This window comes from Anas acuta, chromosome 15 (assembly GCF_963932015.1).
Source record: "Anas acuta chromosome 15, bAnaAcu1.1, whole genome shotgun sequence".
In the NCBI taxonomy this organism is placed as follows: Eukaryota; Metazoa; Chordata; class Aves; order Anseriformes; family Anatidae; genus Anas; species Anas acuta.
In genome coordinates this window covers 15,273,348-15,294,633 of record NC_088993.1, presented here as the reverse complement: position 1 = coordinate 15,294,633, position 21,286 = coordinate 15,273,348, and the positions used below count along the sequence as shown (strand labels likewise).

At 38.7% G+C, this 21,286-nt stretch overlaps 1 protein-coding gene across 2 annotated transcripts in view; it reads right to left on the bottom strand.

Annotated features, from left to right (window-relative positions):
* USP22 (ubiquitin specific peptidase 22) overlaps positions 1-21,286 on the bottom strand; it is a 98,706-nt gene that overhangs the window by 3,267 nt on the left and 74,153 nt on the right. For both annotated transcript variants that reach the window (XM_068698746.1, XM_068698745.1), the window contains 6 exons: positions 15,047-15,194; positions 8,295-8,400; positions 6,453-6,611; positions 5,579-5,705; positions 2,769-2,860; positions 1,214-1,276 (listed from right to left, as the gene is read on the bottom strand). In XM_068698746.1, the coding sequence (XP_068554847.1) occupies positions 1,214-1,276; positions 2,769-2,860; positions 5,579-5,705; positions 6,453-6,611; positions 8,295-8,400; positions 15,047-15,194 (695 nt within the window). The remainder of the gene's footprint in view (positions 1-1,213; positions 1,277-2,768; positions 2,861-5,578; positions 5,706-6,452; positions 6,612-8,294; positions 8,401-15,046; positions 15,195-21,286) is intronic.

Genomic DNA, 21,286 nt, shown 5'->3' with positions numbered 1-21,286 from the left:
TAAGATTTTGTTCCCAGTTATATTTGCGGCTCTTTTTGTAATGTTCTCCAATCTTTGCCTGTTTTTAAAATGGTATCCTCCAACCTGGATGCAAACACAGCTACACCATGGTAAAATAATCTCTCTAATCTCCCTTGATATTGTCCTACTTATCTTCAAAAACCACAGAGCTCTTTTGACACAGTGGTGCCACAACAAGGCTCTTAATTCAGCTGACTGTCTACAGAGCCACACGTGTTAAAGTCACCCTCTTCCTGGGTGGAAATCTTATTAGGCTGGACAACACTTCAGTCCTAGATGCAGGATTCTAGGACTGCCCCAACTGTTTGCTGGCATCCAGCACACTGAGCAACTCAGACATCTCTGCTGTTACCTAATTACCTCATCTTTTTCTGCATTAACAGCTACTTCAACCTATGTTGCGTGCAAACCTCAACAGTGATCGATTTTGTTTTCTTTTAGCTCTTTGCTAACAGTTATTAAACGCTAGACCTCTCACGAGCCAATCCCTACAGGAGCACAGGTGGCACACCTGATTGCTATCTGCTTCTATGACAACTGCACCAAGACCTAGGTGGTTAGTTTTTCAATCTGTTCTGTAATTCCAGTTTCTTAATGAAACTTTTAGTGCAAATGAAATGCCTTGAGGAATTTAAACACACAAAATTAGCATATGACTGCAGCAACCAAACTTGTAACCTTAATTAAAAAAGAAGTTTGTGTGACCATCTCTTTTTCCATAAAGCTCTGAATGTTCGTTTCAATTACTCTCCTTTAAATTCTTGAGCGAGTCATGTGTCAGCCACTCTGTTATTCTGACTGCAATTCGTGCCTGACCAACAGACCCCACAATTACTGGGGTCATCTAACTGGGACTTACTTTCAATCCTCTGGAACCTCCTTTGCCATTGCAATAGAAATTTGATTATTTAAAGGAAACGCCCACCCCTTTTAATACTGGACCCATAGCCTTTAATGTTGCCCACAGACCGATTGCTGGGGTTACCATCTTCAGATTAGCAAGTGAGCTGCCACAGAACCACAAAAGGGTATGCAATCAGAGCAAACGAAGCTTTATTTTGCAACAGTTCAGACTTACTGTGCTGTCAAACACGGTAACGCACTTCGCGCTGCAGGATATACAGCAGCCTGTACATCTCCTTCTAGAAGCCAACTACCTTTCACAATAGGAGTCACGGAATGTACCACTTACTTATTATCATTGTTTAGACTATCCGTCGGCTGCTGGTATTGCCCGTTCATTCTGCTCTCTTTACTGCAACACACACACACACAAAAATCCAGTCACTTAAAGCAGTGGCTTCCCAAACCGAGGAAATAGGTTTTACACGACACAGCCTGTTAGCTGAATCCAGGTCCTAATTCAAAGGCACAATGCTGCTTAGCAGCAGAGAAGGGCTGCTGATTAGGATGCTAAAAGATGCTTTATTTGTTCTTGCAGCAGTGCTACATAGGAAGCAGCATTTCTCCAGCCGGTCAAGGCTTCGGAGCTGCAAATACAGATCTGTTTACGTCAGATGCCCTATCCAAAAAGCTTTAAAAAAGGTTAAGAAACGATTTGTATTTTAAACCTGCAAAAATATCTAATTACATCAATCCCTTATCCTCTGATGGGTCAATCATCCTGGCTCTGACTTGTAAATTCATTTTGTGTTTTGACAGCAGCAATAGGATTATGCTGTTGATTTCATAGGCGATGAAATTCAGATTACTGAGCTATGCCTCCTGATTATCCCATCTATATTCCATTATGCTTGATACCTTTCATCAGCAGAGCCTGTTCTATCCAGGGAGAATTCAGCACAGAGGAACACAAAAGTCTCAAATTCTCCAGAATAAACTGGAATAAACCATATATTCTTAATATAACACTATTTAACAGAGCTGCAGGGCTCTCCTTTCTCTACTGGCAGAAGCATCTACTTTTCTCCAGGGAGAAAAAAAAATGTTTGAAATTACTTTTACAATTTTAGCCTCAAATAGAGCCCCTGTGTTAAGAGATGCCACGTTTTGGAGCTTTCTGTGTTGCTTCAAATACAAATTAAATCTGAATACCTTCTTGTATAGTTGAAGGGAATACCTGATAGATACTTGTTTAACTGAGCTGATCAAGTTCCTTTTTTAAAGGTACTTTTAATATAAGTGTTATGTCTTTCCCGAACCTGGGAGGTGGGAGAAGTCTTACTGTTTGTTTAAATGACAAATAGAAATTTTAACCTATTTTAACTTGGACTTTGTGCTTTTCTGGAAGCGTTTTTTAAACAGAAGTTGAATGTACAAACCAAAACAAAAATAACAGTTTTGTATGTGCACAGGAATAGAGAGGAAGGAATTTTACAACCTCAGAATTACTAGGTTGGACACTATTTTAATGTCTAATCTGCCTACTAACACAAGATGACCCGGTGGGTGTGCAATCAGGTGATGCTCAAAGCACAGATCTTTAAAATCTGAAGGCACGATGGATCTGAATCTACAAGTTTAACATGCAACCACAAACATAACACACATTAATAATAAAAAAATGTTTAAATATCAAGCCCTTTCTGGCACACAAAACTTAATAGTGTATCTGAAATTAGTTTAGAAACGATGCACATCTCAAGGAGAAGCTTACAGGAGAAGCACCATTATACATACTGTTCTATAACCTTGATTCAAGGATGTTCCATGTTTCATGCTGCACATTTATGGAACTGGTAAACAGTTCTGTCCAGGTCTTTGGGGATTTTGAACTTGGTACACACCTGGAAGCCATGAATGGTGTCATGTCCAGCTCCAGCGGAAACGAGACATACGTAGTGATCTTTCGCCTCAGTTTGGCTGAGTGTTCAAACCGCTGGAGACAAAGTGGAAGAATTTTTGTTGGTTTTTTGAGATAGACAGAAAATTTAGCCTGTTATAAGTGTTCTAAGCTTAGGTACAATGACATGAAAGCATATTAGCAGTCAGCAGCTAGGGACACTCCCAGATTTTTTTTCTGGGAGGATCCCCATGTAAATGATAAAACACAATTTCTACTAGGAAAATAAGTCACAATTTGTAGAGGAAAAAATATAAAATTCATTAGATTGTTTACCTTAGTACCTATCCACACAAATGTATTCCCAAACGATATTAAAATAATACATTAGACAGCACACACAGCCTTTAACCAGCCCCACATTCATTTGTACTGTGTAATATTTGAATGCAGGGCTGCTGCCTACACTAGCACACAGAACTGGTGACAGAGCTCTAGCTATCGGATTCACACACTTAATCCACCCATCCAATCATCTCAAATGACAGAAGTCAAGACTACACAGGAATACCAATTCAAATTAAGGCAAAAATGGAATATGATAATAAAAAAGTCTTGTCCCTTGGCCAAAAGCAGCCTGCAATACCCACCACCCTTTCTTCATCTTGTCAATCGAACATTTAATGGTAACAGGAATAAATAACAGAAAGAGATGAATGAGTTGCTATTTAAAGGCAGCTTCTCTCCCCATTTCTCAGAAATTCTGCTCTATTTACACTTCAAGTTAATTATTTTCCAATTGTGGTGCCGTAACAATTCCCTAGCAACAGATCCAGACGTGAAAAGCTGAGACTTCTTTAATTCTTACCTTTTGTATTTATTTATTTTTTTTACTTTAACTCATGAAATTGAATTTGCATTTTGGGTGGATGAGACAACACAATCATTTAGGAAAAAAATCAAAAACAATTCTTCAATCATTCTGCATAACACAAATATTGAACTGAGTGTAGCGGGGGGGGGGGTTAGTGTATTCACATTGCCTTGTCCAAAGAGCAGAATCACCTACACAACTTGCCAACTGCTTTGCATTAAAAAAAAAAACAAACAAAAAAAAACAATGCCCTCAACCATCTCTCCCTCTCTCTTAAAAAAAAAAAAAAAAAAAAAGGCAACCAAGTCAGCCATGCAGGAACATCCTTCCGGATGACCACAAAGAGCAGAAGGAAAACAAAGGAGCTGTGCCTGTACCTATTCCACAGGCTACTTTCTTAGCTTATCACACTGCAGATCACCTTGGTTAATACCCAAGGTATAACTGAGGAAATGCTGGCATATTTGGGGGTGAACATCTGAAGGCATTATTGTGCCAAGCAGTCTCAAAAGGCCTCTAAGTTAGATGACTGGGAATTCTCTCTGCCTGTAAAATCCTTCTCTAGTAGAAAGCAGAACCAGCCCTTTCTCATGAACGCAGACCTTCCTACGGCACCCCGTGCTTTCATGCCAAGACTTCATTTCATTAGCAAGCTTCTGTACAAGCCAGATTTTGAAAATAAACTTTGAAATTGCTGCCACGCTGGAAATGGAGCTGCTATGTTATTCAACAGTTCCAAACTACAATCGTATATTGAATACAATACACGGCTTGCTCACTGAGACCGTGACACTGTGGTTGCACCTTATTAGATTTTCCAGTATGAATGTACTGAACTAGCTTAGAGGACTACTGGAAAATAAACCAGAAAAACAACCTGTTTGCTACAGCAAAACTCCAGACTGTGACAAGTACAAGAAAAAGGTCTACTTCCAAAACTATTAAAGTTACTCGGGTGTTTTGCCAACGTTCAAAGCCTAGAAACCATGTAGGAATTAAATAACCAAAAGTAGCTTCTGGTGCAAAAGGTAGGAGTGTGTGTTCTTTCAATACACTGATTTCCCCACTGGAAAAGGAGAAGCAATGCAAGCCTTCACTGGTGCACAGCACAGAGGTTGCTGATTTGTATGTTTCCAGTCACTGTGGCCATAGGTAAAGTGCTGCTATTCTTTAGGTAGTTTATGTGACACTAGTACCACCAGATACAGAGTTTCTTGAAGCACTGATCATAGTTAGAGGTGAGGACAGTGACCGTCAGTTGCTGCCTAGCAATGAGAGGACTGTCATTCTGACCCAGGAGACACTCGAAATATTAGAGGGCTGCATCTGTTCAAGCAGATCAAAGATGCAGTTAAGTTATAATGGTGGCTGCCTCCATAAAAGCCTGTGGCATCACTTTTCAAGGACCCTTTGCCTCTTGACACAGAATGACAGTCGTCTTCTGTGATAGATGCCTGCTCTGCACCAGAGTCACACTCTTTATATTTAAGACACAAATCTTACAGGACTAAACTATCTTGAGCTAATTAGTTGGGAATATAAAAGAATCCTTTGCAACTGCTAACTTTTTTATATCTTCCCTTCAACACAGAGTTTTTCTGTGGTATCCTTCCAGTAGAAATGAAGGGTAAAAATGTTACTGTGCAGTATGAGTAAATGTTATCAAAGATTGGTTTTTACAATCGTTCAGGTATTGTACTAACCTTCCATTTTGTTTCTAGATTCTTGTTAGGTTCCCAGAGACATACTGCAAAGCTACATTATATGTAATGTAATAATATCTTAATAGAAAATCTAGCTAGGCATGCAAGCTGTTCCTTATATTAATTTATATCATAAAAGAACAGCCAGTGAAAGCCAGAAGATATGTCCAGGAATTTAGCTCATCCTCTCAAAGAGGAATGTATGTTCCCTGCTCTGTCTGCCCCCTGTGAACTTACTTTGAGATGAAAACAGGCCACAATGGGTAATTTCTTCATAGTGAGTTGTTTGGTAGATTCCTGGTAGCTATGGCAACCACTACATTTGATTTTGGCACTGCTTCCTAGATGTTCTGGCCTTGTAAACCTGAATTAAAAAATAAAAAACAAAAGGATGCACAACATGATCAGACTATTTTCCACACACGCTGAAACTGCTTCTTTCACTTTTCCTTGTGACTCACTGACACCACAAGAGAAGTTGCTCACGGCTTTTATGTCATAATTCAGAAAAAAATATAATACTGTAAAGTGCTCTGGTTTAGACACCCAAACTGAACACCGACCATTGCTCTACTTGGGCACATTGCACTGAAGTGCATAAGTAACTGAGAAAGAAGCTAAATGTTTGCTCACCTCCTGGAACTGGACATCTTATTTTCAGACAAAGACAGTTCATTTTCAAACCCCAAAACACTGATATGGAAATTATGAAGCGGTACAACAGATTTCTGTGCCCAGTTGCACACTAGTCTGCAGGACACTCTTCTTGCTTGTAGCCTTCTAGGGCTCAGATGACATGGAGAGAGACACTTGAGGTTTTGATGATATAAAATCACACTGCCAGGCAGCAGGCAGTATAAAATTTATTTTCTTTTTGCATCACATGGCAACTGGGTTTGACTGCTTATCGTTAAGCCTACTGTTGCTCTGAAACTTCTACATCTTTCTCATTTTGTCTTGTGCAAAAATCTAAAATATGTATGAAATGTTGTTTGTGGATAATGCCATGACAAAGCACCACTTGTTCCCATTTCTCAATGCCACCTGTGGAAAACAGAATGAAGCCAAATTCTTTTTACCCCACCAAAATTGTATTTGTCTCAATTCATACCTTCGCAAGCAGTCTGTGAGAGTGGTGGTGCCTGATACATGGCTTTCCCCATTTACGACACTGCCATCACTCCCCGGACTCAGTGGCCAGAACGGGGTGGAAGAGCCTGGCAAATCCAAACTGATGTCCCAAAATGGGTCTATCGTTGTGGAAACGCCACTATGAAAAAGAAAGCAGTTTAATACATATTTAAAGGAAGTAAAATGAACAGATCTCTCATTTCAGAGTGCACACCAGATACTGTACTTTAAAGAACTATGGGATTTACATCGCCCCTAGAGGGCACTCAAAGATGACAAAAGAAATACAATTTGCTCAAGAGTATCTTCCCACAACTGATTGTTTTTCTGCATATTTAAAAGCCATATGTTTTAGGTAATGTATTTGTTACAGCGAATGCAGAAATCTGGTTGTTGAATACATTCTCCCACCTAGTGGAGTCCCATGACTCCAAGTGAACCAGTTGGGCGTTGCTTGGAGATAGAGGATCTGGTCATACTACCAGCTAACACCTACAATGAGAGCGACGTGCAGTCCAGCTACTTCAGTAGGCTGGTCCTCTGCTCAGACATGGAAGATAGTGCTTAGAAGTACTTAAATAAAAAGAGAGCCAAATATTTCTGCTATACAATACTGCAATGAATTGCAGTATTTCAGCTCTTACAAGAATCCCTTGCAACATTTGGAATTTGAGAGGCCAAAGAATAACGGCATCAAGAAGTACATGTTCTTGATCAGATTTCTGTGCAAGACAGCTGAATGTAAGTCATCAGCTAGACTATGGAGAAAGCTTCTCAAAATTTTATCTTGTACTGACTCAAATCCTTTTTCTTCTACTATTTACATATTAATGGAAACCTTAGTTTTGGGTTCTACTTTAGAAACATTTTCTGTTTGTGGTCATTATGCTTTTTTGTTGTTGAGTTCCCTCTTCCTCTAAAACTCGTGTCTTTGTCTCCAAGATTTCACTAAGCATACAATATTCTGCCTTTTTTCCATTTCCATTTGTGCAGATCTTGTGAATTTTCAAAATGAACTTGTTTTGTTAAAATTGCTTTGATGTTAATACAGTATCATTACACAACAAACTTTTTATTATGATATGATTCTGTGGCTCTACCAGGCGAAGAACATAATTTCGTATTTTTTCCTACAATGAATCTTCCGCAAATCTCCCCAGAAAATTGAGAATAAAACCAAATTCAAATAAAGAGAGCACAATGGTCCATCCACAGGACACCATGGCTAGTTATAAAGAATGTGAGATCAAAAAAACCCACACAAGAGATCTAACTTCTGAACTGTGGCAACACCAAACATCTTGAAAGAGAAGTCAGCTTGCTCCAGTACACAGTAGAACAACAAATACAATTTTTCTTACTCTTGTAAGATGTACAGTTGCTGGTACCTGAGATTACATAACATCAGTCTCTTTCAAACCTCTCCTGATGATACACAAGGCTCTTAACTGAAGGAAAATACGATTACGTATCAGAACTTTCCTCAAATGCAGTGGCAATTGCATACTTCCAAAACCAATGAGATCTGGGAAGTCTTTTTCTCACAAACTTGGAAAATAACAACCTTCTTCAGAGTAGTAAGCAGCTTACATTCATAAGCCGGTGATGCTTTCCAGATAGCTTTTCTTTTATTTTTTTTCTTTGGCATGTCTTAATATACGATGGTTAACTGGTAATTGACTGTATTTAGCTCATCTTGTCCTTAAAACAGTTGTTGTCTTGCAGGAACTTATTTTATTCAAGAAAGAAAAGATTCACAACACTGTTGCAGTACAGAGTGGAGCTTCAAATCAGAGCACGGAATTAGAAACAAAGCACTTACTGGCAGACTTGACAGGTAACATCAGACTGCAGTCCGCCTGTGAAGATTTGGTCTATGATGCAGTTACAGTGGTTGGGGTTGTTGGCCTTCTTCCCATTATCATCACCTGGAGGAATGCAAACACAGACTGAGAAGTCAAAAATCTTCCTGGGGAATGGTGGTTTGTCTTGGACTGCCTCTCCGGTAACTCATTATAATGCACACTCATAAGCATACTCCACGTTCACACAGACAATTCAGACAATCCTGAAAATGCTGTGCAAAGAAAAACAAGGAGCTTCCAGCAAAATACAGAAGAGAATCAGAAGGTGACCAAATGCAATTAACTCTACCTATAGAGGTGAAGCTTTAGGCTGTAACGGCAGTCAACAAACCCCCTTTCCAAGCCATAGCCCTACCTCCCTCTGCAGAGATTTACTTTGTACTATGTGGTATGAAGATCAGCCCCTAAGATGAAGGAGCTGCCAAGGTGGTTAATGAAAATAACTATTTAAACTTCACTAAGAGGGCCGCCGTGCAACATTTGTATCTACACAAATGGCCAGCACTTCACCACAGAAGCACTAATTTCTGCTTAGGCAGAGCATTCAATAGCACATTATTTTCCTAAATGAACACAGAGGAAAAAACGTCAGCAAATACTACTTTTTAATTTTAACACGGCAAACTTCTGAGACTCCAGCAAGGGGAGGAGCTTTGTTAAGACCCATAAAGCTCCAGCCTGCTGCGTGCAGCCTGTTCTTCCAGCATTTACTGCCAGTTCAAGTTTTCACCAGTGAAAAAATGGAAGATGTCCTTATCAGGAGTGGGAAGGTGAGTGCTGTGTCTTCCCCCAGCTTCTTCACAGAGACACGGCAACCCTCTGACTTCCCACGGGGCACAAAGAACACATACCTATCTCATTATACACTGTCATTGCGGGTCTCAGGAGTGCAGCGATTCATTTTTAGGATTTGAGTGCCAAGATTAGGCCAATTCAGCTTTCTGAGACTAACCAGAGCATTACATAAACAACCAAAACCTTCTTGGCACAGTTCTCAGCGTTGAAGCACACTCCTTCCACTCCCCATAGGTAAAATAGGAGTGATACGCTTTTCCTTTGATTTCTGCCATTTATGCTTTACTTCCTTAGGTAGGATAGATGCAATTAGTTTTGCTTTGTAAACAGAGATGCACACACAAGGTATTTACAGCAGCGGCTAATTATTTTGTAAAGCACATTTTCAGGTTTCTTCCAATATCCTGTAAAATAGAAACTGCTAAGACAATTAAATTTTGACAGGTCTCCTGGTATATTTAACTTAGTAGTAAATATTTCACTTTCGGAAATTAAATACTACGGTGCTGACTCCTCAAATCACAGTTATTACTCTAAAATAATTATTTTCTAGTCAAGTGTGTCAAAAAACACCAAAACAAACTCAAAAACACAGGACCAAAAAAAAAAAAAACCAACAACAATTTTCTCATAAGGTGCTCTTGCTGGAGTCTGCTTGCAGCAGTATCAAGAAGGGATGAGATTTTTTCCAAACAAAGCTTCAGAAGTTTGTAGAAGATGTTTTATAAAATGACAAAGGTTTCACCTGATACTGGACGTGGAAAAAAAGATAAAAGGTGATACCTACTATGCTGCAGTTGGCCACTTGAGTCAATTAGATCCTAAATACCTCAGAAAAGCTCTCAATTGCCTGCTTTAGAAACGTGTTTGAATTGCCAAGGAAAGCATATTGTTTCCTTAAAATGTCTCTTGAACAAAATGCTCTAAAATAAGATTTCAAATATACGTGCTTTCAGTTGGGGGTTTTCAGACTCAGACACTTCTTGATCTGAACTACAGCTAAATCTTACTGAACTCGAGATCCTTAGAAGGTCTATGATGATGTTAAGCTAATAAATAGAGCATATATAGAGAGACTGTACAAGACATTCTTCACCTTTACAAAAAGATCACATACAAGCTTTAAAAAAGTAATTTAAAAAAGTAATTCCTTTTTTTTTTTTTTTTTTTTATCTTTGTTTTTAAAGCTCTCCTTTTTAAAGGAACAACACACAACTACATTCCTGTAGCCTCACCATTTGAGATCGATTCCCTCCCTCTACTTTGTTTTCAGGGGGCAGAAGCAGAGATAAAGCATCCCGATTCATTCACTGGACCACAGGTAACATCCCTGTTAGACACCTCTACTGGACAGCCGTGTCTGACTAGAGGAGAGCACCGAAGCTCCCTTTTCAATTACACAAGTCAATCAGGATCAGTGACGAGAGGGTCTCAGAAGAATATCCTGCAAGCTTGTTCACAGCCAAACAGAAGGGCATTACCCACTCAACATTAGTTCCCATGACATTTGGTTGGAGAGGAGGGGAAAAAAAAGTAAGATTACCACCTACTCACACTTGTCAGTATGTAACAGATGCTGAGAGGAGGTATATTATGCAGCTGAGAACTGGAAGCTGCTAGGTTGTTGTGCTCGAGTTAAGGTTCTCTTCAACATTTCTATCTTACCAAGTAGGTTTCACTTTCATAGTTACATTTTTAAAGCTGTTCACAATTCCTACTAGGAAAACCAGCAGCTTATCGTAAGAAATTTGTGAGCACAAGACTAAAACTAAACTTGAAAATACATCGATATACACATTAACGTAATTATAAATGACAAAAAAGAGTATAAGAGCTTGGATTCAAATTAAATGAAACTTACAGAGAAATTGCTACTGTGCCTGTGCAATAATGAAGCACATTAACTTTGGCTCAAATGCATACACATTTGATATACTTCTAAAGGTAAATCACAAGTATCAACAGTAAAAACAGATTATTTCAAAACCGAACTCCAAGTTAAAGCCAATAATAAGTAGGTTTTGTCACCAACTTCCATCGTGTATTTTGCAATTGGATAATACTGGCTGAGTTTGGCATCAAAATACAGCATTACTTCAAATTTTCTAACTTTTTCAAATCTTTGTGTATAAATGCACATCATAGCTACTGCTCTTTGCTGCTTAAGTGGTATTGCTCTTGCAATAAAAGGAAAAAAAATAGACAGATTTCACTGGGCTGAATATTAACTTTTGAAGCACAGTCTTGCTCCCTGTAAGAAAGCAACAATTGTGGTCTGAGTTTCTCCCAGTTTGAGGATGCCCAAGACACAGTAAAACACGACGTACTGGAACCTCACTGTCACAGGAGTCTGCAAAATCAGAACTCTGAATTTCTTCCACAGCACTGGTAATTAAAACTTGCTCGTCATATTGAGCATTACTCTGGCAAAGAGGCCAATACCTGATTGTAGAGTAAGCTCTGAATCTCATTTCAAAGCTTTTGTGGGGAGGAGGACCACAAATGCCAGCAAACAACAACAACGTAGAACTTTAAGCACTATCAAACCAGCAAGAGACTGGAACAGCAAGCAATGCAGGTACAGTTGTAAAAGTCATTTTCAGTAGTAATGCTTGAAAAATAATTCAGTATTCAAAAAAATAATCTTGTTTTTATTTGGAGTATGCTTTTAAGAACAGATCTTGTGCAGTTTGGTGAATGGGAGCGCAAGGAGGAATTAATAGCTTAGCTCCCCCCCCATACTACTTTTCAGTTAATCCATCCTTCTCCAGCTGTTGGAATGAACAATAGCAATGCATATGCACAACAGACTCAATTCCTTTTTATTCAGACACATTTTGTATCACTCCAGCAGCACAGAGAATCCCTGATAAATGCTCAGAAAATGCCCTGCCTTGATGCCACAGCTGAACACAACAGTGCTATCACAAGAAGAGCCCTGGGACACGATTTACGTGGTACCCCGAGCTTCCAAAATTTCTCAGAGGCCATTAAAATTTAGTACACATCCAACCAGTGTTTAACAAAAAGGAATAAAAGTTTTAAAGGGTGTGTATACCTCTGCATATACCTTAAAGATAATTAGGGGCTTGCTGAAATCAGATCCGACATTCAGCAGGAGCTTTAAAATGATCTTATGCAGAACCATTTCCAAAGGAAAAAAAAAAAGGATCCAGAAATAAGAAGTTCCTGTTTTGTTCACACACACTGCCTTAAAGCCATCTGAACAACCCTTCCCTAAAAAAGATCACCATACTCACTTTCCCCTTGAAAAAGAAAGGGTGGCAAAGCAAAAGTCAGACAAACACTCAAGCAAATCCGAAGATAAATAGAGCTTTTCTTCTGAATGTTTGGGCCAGTCCATACATGAGTCTTGGGGAAGCTTATTTCGTAAGATGCAGTATTACAAAAACTGATCTTTTAATGGACAACAAAATCTTCTGGTTTTCCTAATTTAGGCAACGACAGATATCAATAACAGGAATTCACAGCATTCTGACTTGCATTAGAACATTTCCTTTAAAGAGTAAATGGAATGGAAAAGGGATAAATGACTAAAGTTACCCAAACAAGTATCACTGGGTATTTATATAGGTCTTAGCATAAGGCATACTTGCATTTATTTGCATCCCTAAATACTTGATAATCATGAATCCAGAAGCTGGGGCTTTTGGACAAACTTTTCCCCATGATTATTTTTTTCTTGAATGCGTTTCAATGGCAGAACTTGATTACTGTGGCTTTCTTTTTTAATTCAGTGAAACAAGTATATAATGCTGGCTGGGGAGGCATTATTTGCTTATTGTAGCTTTAGGGCATTCTTATTAGTAGTAATAATATTTTTCATATGTGTACTTTGCATGTGCGTATCTGTCTGTATACATAAGTATATAAGTGGGAAAACGTTCTCATTATAGAGCTAAATAACTAGTTCATTCCAGAAGTGGCTTATCTTGATCGTACTTGAAATTCTGGTTTATATGAACTGCTTTGGTTCCCACACAACTGCTCAACCACTTCTTTTAAACTACCTTGATGTGGCACAGATAATTTACCGTAGTTGATTAAAAGCCTCTCCGTTTCTTCAGAAACTGTAGTTTAAAAACCTGGGTGCACAGATATCAAGGATTTAGCGGTAGCACCTTCCCACTGGTAGCGTTGTAACAGTTTAGTCATAGTCATGCAAAGAGCTCAAATTTAGGGAGACTCATTGAACAACTGAACTTCAGTCATCGCATCGAATGCGAGTGGTGCCCACAAGCCAAAAAAGCTCAGTGCTAAAGATGCAAAAACCTAATTCAATCCAGCTGAAACCGCTATTCAGTTTGATAGTGAACAAAAAGTCAGTGTTTACAGCTAGTTTGTGATACCCAAACAACTGTAAAATAACCCCCACGTATGCATATACCCTTCCCAACAACGTATGCTCCACATATCTTCTTTCACATTTCCAGTTTGGCCAGAGAAGCCAAATAGAACCAAGAGTAAAGAAACAGTTGGGAAAGCTCAATTTTGTTGGTAATTGCAGAAGATGCATAACATAGTCTTCACTTAAAGCCAGAACACAAGAAAAAAAGAAGTCTTTTCAGATTATCAGTTTCAAAACAGTGCAAGGACCTTTATTGTTGCAAGGTGTTTTTTTCTTCAATGCTTAGGAGAAAATGCTCCTTCACTAAGTGATCATGAAGCATACAAGAAATGTGAGCATCATTTTATATCAGAGAAGATGAAAAAGCTTCAAGATTTGTTAGGTCAACGGTTCAGAAGTTTTACAGGAACCACAAAGTATTTCTGTTCGCAGCAGAGTTTTTTCAGTGTTAACACAAAGTAAGAAGGAGGTCAGTATTTTGATAGCAATTCAGCACTTCAACACTCGTTTCATTAAGGTTATTGAATTTCTGGTAGTGATTATCAACTGACAGATATTAATAACAACTAAAGAACTGTCCTACGTACTCTTTTCCTTGGAAATAGTCCTTTTGGAGAAGACTCTTTTGGAGGACACCTATTATGAATCTGAACAAGCACATCTGCTACCATGTAAGATTATCTCAAAGATAAAAGCAAGACTTCAAAATGTTTCAAGGAACAGTAGCAGCCTTCCCTTTGAAAGTCCTCTGATAAGACAGAAAGCTAACCTCTAAGTGCTTATTCTAAAAGCACTAGAGGAAATCTGAGTGCTTTAAAGCTTATTTTTAGTGACGAAGGATTTTTTTTCCCTAGTATCAACCCTACTCTATTTCCCTTACTTTCCCAGTGATTTTTACTATGCTTGTAAGTGAATCAAGCTGGATCAACCATTGGCAATTTGGAGAATTTTCAGTTTAGATTTAATTCAGTTAACAAACATTAAAATATGTAATTTCATATGATATTACCAAATCCACTTATTTAAGCCTTAGATACTTCCTTCCTAGAAGAATGTCATTGACTGTTTTTTACTGTATTGTGCAATTATGCATTTTATATACAGAATAATAAAATATATCAAAAACAAATACTCTTTTTCTTATTCACATTTCTGTAAGCAATTGGGCAGCATAAAAACAGCGGAATACTATTTAAGCAAAACCACAGCCTCCTCTATATGTTATTTTCATCAGCGATGACACACGAAAGAGTTCCAACTACCTCAAGTATAAATAGAATTTAAATGGCAATTTAAAAGAAAAGACAGTGACTCACAACCAATAACAGAACAGGATGGTGATTCAAACCAATGTAAAGGCTTCTCTGTTTTTAACTCTAGGTAATTTTTGACAGTAGGAATAGTTTATTTAAGTCTTTTCCTTTAAGTCTACCAAATGTTTTTAAAGGAATTTGCTAAGACTGCTGTACTGGAAGACACACACTTTGCTCTACCTCCTTTTGATCCAATATTCCTTGTTGATTGAAGACTCAGCACAAGCCTTACCTTTGCAGTGTCTGTGTAGCACATCTAATGCAGCAATGAGGAACTCGTGTGCATCTTGTTGCTCGTACCCTGCTAAATGCCGTGCATGAGTCCATACCAGGTGCAATAACCTATATGGAATGTGAGGAGATCGGTGCCCAGAGTAAAACTGCTCAAAGCAAAGAAAAGGACATGACTGTTAACAAGTTACACAGCCTCAATGCATTTAATTATTAAAAAATTAATGAGTGCAATTAGTCAAATAAATTTAAACCATTTAACTCTGATGGCCTTAATAATGAGATACACAGACAGCCTTTTGTCACAGACTACCGAAGGAGTGATCCCAGAACTGAGCACCTCAGTTTTCTCCCTGGAATTTCCTTTATTTTACAGTGGATTGGCATTAAAAAAGGGGGACAAACAACTCAAAACTTCCTTTCTGATACCACTGCCTTTTATTAAAATAGTCTGAAAAAAAAATACTGTATTTGCAAGAGATCAGCAATTCTGTTCACAAATTACAGCCTTCAAAACTGGGGACAAACAGTGAGGATGAGAGTATCAGATGTCACCCACCATCCAGCCCCTGAACCAAGACCCAGTCCAATCTTACAGGAAAAATACAAGCAGGATAGCAGCCTCATGTAGGTGTTGGCCTTTCATTGTGTACTGTGCAAGACTTTGGGAACAAATTTATTCAACATCTACCCCACTCCCCAAAGTCAGCTGCCTGTTACCACTCCTGCAGGGTCTCGCTGCCCAAAGTTCTGCTCCTGGACCAGCTCCTGCATCTGCTTCATAATCTGCCTTAGTCAAAATCTGTCGCATCAGCCACAGTAACAACTGAAATTGCCCCAGCTGATTTTGCCAGAAGCCTATTAGGGAGTGCACAGACAAATTATTCAGTCTGCAGAACTGTGATGATGTGAAACACCACTGGTGAATGGTAGCACACAGCTGGGGAGACACAGTCTTCTATCAGCCTACAGAAATTTGTGCGCTGTTTTGCTTTTGGGTTTTAAATAAAAAACAAACAGCCAGGTCCCACTTAAACAAAAAAAAAAAAAAAAAAAAAAGAGGAAAAGGTAATGGTCTCTGCTTCCCTGGACTGAGGTTCAGCTCCTTCCACTCTCCTCTCCATTTCCATCCAAGTGCTACCACTGCAACTCCTTAATTCTCATCTTCTCGAGTCTCCCATCACCTGTTCCTTACTTCTGCCACTAAGTCTGGCATCCTTAGTCTGAGGCTAAAGCTAACAAGCCCTTCTGGAGCAAGCTGACTTCTGTGTTTGTTCAAGAACTCCTGCACTATGATACTGGTTCCAAAAGGAAGGCAGAGATGCTCGTGGTGCCCCTACAGGGAGCTGGGAAAGGCCCAGAAGAGTTTATTCACTTGGGCTTCAGGCTCCATCTGGATTTGGAATCACTGGTCTGCAGCCTGATAAGAACAGAATAACTGCAATGGCAAATTTCCCCATGGCAATGTACCAACACATATTGATCACGCTGGTATTTAACTGAGAAAGTTTAAATAAAAAAAAAAAGTATTTAAAGGGGCAATATTTTATTTTCGACAAGTGGAAATTCATAAAGCCTTTTGCCTTCTCTAACCTTTCAAAGAGATGCTTGCCAGTAAAGGGTGCCTGCAACACCACGATTGCATTTTGCCAAGATCCTATCAAATCGACGGCCATTTATTTTTAGTTCCTTTTCCCAAACACAGAAGACAGTAAGCAGCAAATACACATAACAAATATAAGACTAAAAAAAAAACATTAGTGTGGAATTTCTCACTCTTACTGGAAAAGGGGGGGGCTTCCTTTCCCAACCCCATGTTTTTCCCTGCAAAGGCTGAGCATTTTGTCTCAGTGCAAGCACAGGTCTGGTGCTACAAACCTCCCTGGATAAAACAGATTGTCTTTTGAGGGATGGGTAGGCAAAAGGTAGCACAATTTTCTCATCTAGTCCTCACGTCTGTCGGGATTTAGTGTATTTCCTTACAAAGAAATTTCTTTACTGCAAGCTCCAGTTTTTCCAAATAAGAAGATATACCTCTGCAGCCAAACACCACAAAATGCTTCTATAAATAAAAAGATCAATAGTTAACTCTGATGCCAACAAGAATGACACCAGGGGACTGGAGCAGTGGGATGGTAATTGAAATCTGCTGACGCAGCTGCTGCTCAACATAATTCAGGGAACTGCAGCAATAAAACTTCTCTGTTCTGTCACTCCTTACAATTAGTCCCAGAGCTCTCTGGTCATTTTAACCAACAGCACTCTCCGTAATTACTCCACTGCAGACGCTAGACCTGCCAGCAGATTTTTACATTCTCTGGTGCTTCATTAGGATTAGAAGAATCTAACAAGAAGCTTTATCACATTATTAGCTATTATCACACAAACTAGAAACACAACTAGTAAAAATGCAATTGAATATATGTAGAGGGGGTAGGGAAAGCTTCCCGGTTCTAATACATCAAAAATGAAACAAAAGGACCTGAGCATATTCAACAGCAATATTTTAACTGGAATGTACAAAACACCCATCCCAGCCATGCTGTTTCCTTGTTGCTGGAAAAAAGACCATCAGAGCTGATCTAATCCATGAAAAGGAAAAAAAAGGAGATGTAAAAAAAATCCATTTAAAGCCTTATTAATTCACTGTTATACAAACCTTTTCATTTAAGTGTGCAAATACAAACAAGGATATCTTTGAAAGTTACCTTTAAAATACTTCAATGGCACAACTCTTCCCAACAGTTTAAAATAATCTTTGTTTTAAATTGTTTCCAATCCAGCAGTATTAATTGCTTATTTTGAAGAGAACTAGTTCAAGCAATTTGGAAATGATTGGTAAGATGCTATTTAATTGCTATTCTGGGACAAAACAGGATCCGAAGTCCCCATTCTTACATACAACCCTAACTTCCCCATCCCACCCCACCCCCTTAAATACTACTTGGAGGATTTTAGGCTTTGTAGTTTGCATTATTGTTACCAAAAATATATATCAATACCACTGAGGAAGGGGGGAAAAAAAAAAAAAGAAAAACAACAACAACCAAGCATCTGTACTTTTTTCTCCTCCTCCTGCCAAAACCACATACAAGGTAGTTTCCCAATTACGTGAACAGATACATCTGATCTATCCTGCATACATATCAACTTAACATTCTCCTGGCTTCGTAATCAAATTCAGAGGCATAAATCCTGTCCCAGGCTCCAGTCCAATTTGAGAAGCTAAAAGCTCCTCTTGGAAATTGGTTCTCAATTAAGACCTAAACGTACAGAAAATTTACAACGGATACAGGGATGGGTAACACGTATCTCTCAGAATACGAGAACACCTACTAGAGGTTTTCCAACAAAAAGTAATGCTTCAAGGAATCAGAAAAACCGCTGTGCTTGCAGGCATATGTAATATTTTCTGTACTTACTTTAGAGTCAAGATTTTACTACATAGGCACAAAATCTGCATTTTCCCTTACAACGTGCACTGCCTATGTTAAGGGTCACAGCTACTTTTTTGCCTTTGTACATTTGTTGTAACTTATTTTATACATAAGCTGTTTCAATACTGTACCATCTTGAGATAGCAAAGCCATAAATCTTCTCATTCTTTTTCCTTCTTGTCCTCACTTCTCAACTCTCCACATAGTTGCACTGCGCACGTTGATAGGCTTGTGAGGATGAGTAATGATGGGAATAAAAAAGGCTTTGTTCTTTACGTTTCTGAGTGGATGCACTGCATTCTACTATATTCTCAGGTATTCTTGCTATTCCGGTCACAGAGTGCAGATCCACTAATCTTAACATACCGAATGGTTATTCTCTAAGAGGACTTCCATAAACCTTGGGACGTGGACCATCTCGGAATTAATTTTTATTGGCAAAACAGAACTAAAGCACCAATACCAGTAGGTAAGAGTAGTGCACAAACCCTTTCAGCCAAAAGGCTCAATGAACGGTTTGTGTTCTGTCGTTCCTCCATCCAGTTTCACCACTATCTGTTATTCCCAAACCCTTTTCATTCCCTTTCTCATGCACTGTAATTCATGTCATGATTCTATTGAGAAATAGGTTTCAAGTAGCACAAATGAGAATGCTAATTGATGCAGTTAGATATTTTCTAAAACAAATGGAGATTCAATGCTTGGCATATTTGCAAGAAAAGCTATTAGGCAAGAGCTCCGTTCGGAGAACCATCTGACACTCATTACTCACCACCAACCTACTTCAAGGTAGAAGAACTTTGCGCCTCCCTATTTATCAAAGAGAAGACACCGACACAACCTACATAACTGAATGACCTTCAACAACAACAACAGACCCTCCTATTCTGTTTCAAAAGCAAAAGAGCAAAAATATGCTTATTGATATATAGTAAGTTTTATTTAATGTTCAAAACAGTCTTTTTCTCCCCAGGAATTCTTACTCTGTGCATTCACTGGATCCCCCGGCATTCCTTTTGCCTAAGATCACACCTTCAGAAAAAACGGGTGGAGGGGAGATGAAATTAACCCTTGCCCTGATCATCTGTCACTGGGCAAGATGCCTTGGGATAACTGCATCGGTTAATTCCAGTGGGAAAGCTCCATAAAAACAAGCTAGAACCTGACCCAAAGTTTCTCTAGTAATTCAATTAGGAAGGAATTCTTGAGAACCAGAGCACCGCAGTCTCCACTGGTTAGCTGTCCTTCGTTCAGATCTCTTCTCTGCAGAGATGGCATAGGGACATTCGCCAAAACTATTGCACAGAGCTGAGACATGAAAGATAACCACTCCAGAAGTGCAAGATCCTGGTCATATTTCTGAACATAAAAAAAATTAAACTGACTGGGAAACAGAATTTTACAATGAGTGCTCAGAGAGCTATAAACATAACGTAGTAATTACCGTTTGCGTGTTGAAATATATGAAGTTCGATGCGACGCTACCCTTTCGCTTGTGGAGGACTAAGCTCTAGTTTTACTTTAAAGCGGTTGAGTCACTTTTTGTTGTCCTCCCACAGCTCTTAGCTGCAATACTTCAACATGAAATAAGGACACAGACTACCGTACTGCTATCTTCACAGTCTAAAATCAGAGGTGGCTCTTCCCTCATTTACATACCCTCAACTTGCCGGGCATTAATTATTAGAACTTAATTCAAGTGTAGGCATGAATTTTGATTGGGGAAATGAAGGCTGAGATTCCCAAAGTTGTGTGCGAAATTAAACTTGATTACAGTTGAATTTAATGAGAACACTGCATATAAACCCCATTATGGATAACAGCCCCATTCTTCACGACATGCTTGTGTGTAGTCTAGCAATAGGAATCCTAGGCCATCAACAGAGCTCCACATATAGAAAAGGAAATATAAATAATTGCCTGAGAAGTCTTGATCTTTCCTGCAGCCCCTCCACCTGTAATGCAAAATTCATTTCCTCATTTCCCAAAGGTGTGTTTTGTTTTTGCTTTTTAAAATACAAGTGTATAAGCAAAATGTGGTGACATTTATCAAAATGAGACTTTATACTACAATGTGATGAAAGATTTTAACAGCAGCTATTTTTCTTTTTTCAAATAAGCAAATAGTAGTGTTTTTTTTTTGTTTGTTTTGTTTTTCTAACAATCTACAGGAACTAGTATTTCTACACCATAACTGAATTTTTATCTAGGCAGAGTAATATCTCCCCATTAACAGCACATCTGGTATGAATAATTCTCAGCTGCAACCTATTGGTATGTCTGTCTCTTGTTTTTACCTTTGCTTCTGACAGACTCGGGAATAATTGAAACATATATCCAAAACCAAGTACTGTAATATGCAAGTAATGACTGATACGTAGCATGAAAAGTTGCAAAGTGACACAAGTACTGAGCACTATTAGAAAAAAACTTTGTACTGGAAAGGCTAAGGGGGAACTTTACCTTTCACATACATTTAACTCACCTGCAATGACCTGCTAGGTGTACAAACGTCTCCAGCTACCTTAAATGCTCTGTAAGAGCATATATTATGGCCCTATATTTTTTTTTTTCGTTTGCTTACCATGAAAGCATATCAGTCACTGAGGGAAAGGCAAAGGACTATGTGTGCATGCACATGCTTTTTTAAAAAGACTCTTTTTAAAACTAGAAGCTCATGTCTAGCCATGTAGTCCTTACATTACTCATGTGGAATTAAGATAGTAAAGCTCTTCTACTATTTACTAACGAAAAGAATGCGCCCGTCATATCCACCACAGATTAGACCTAGGGAAAGGCACATC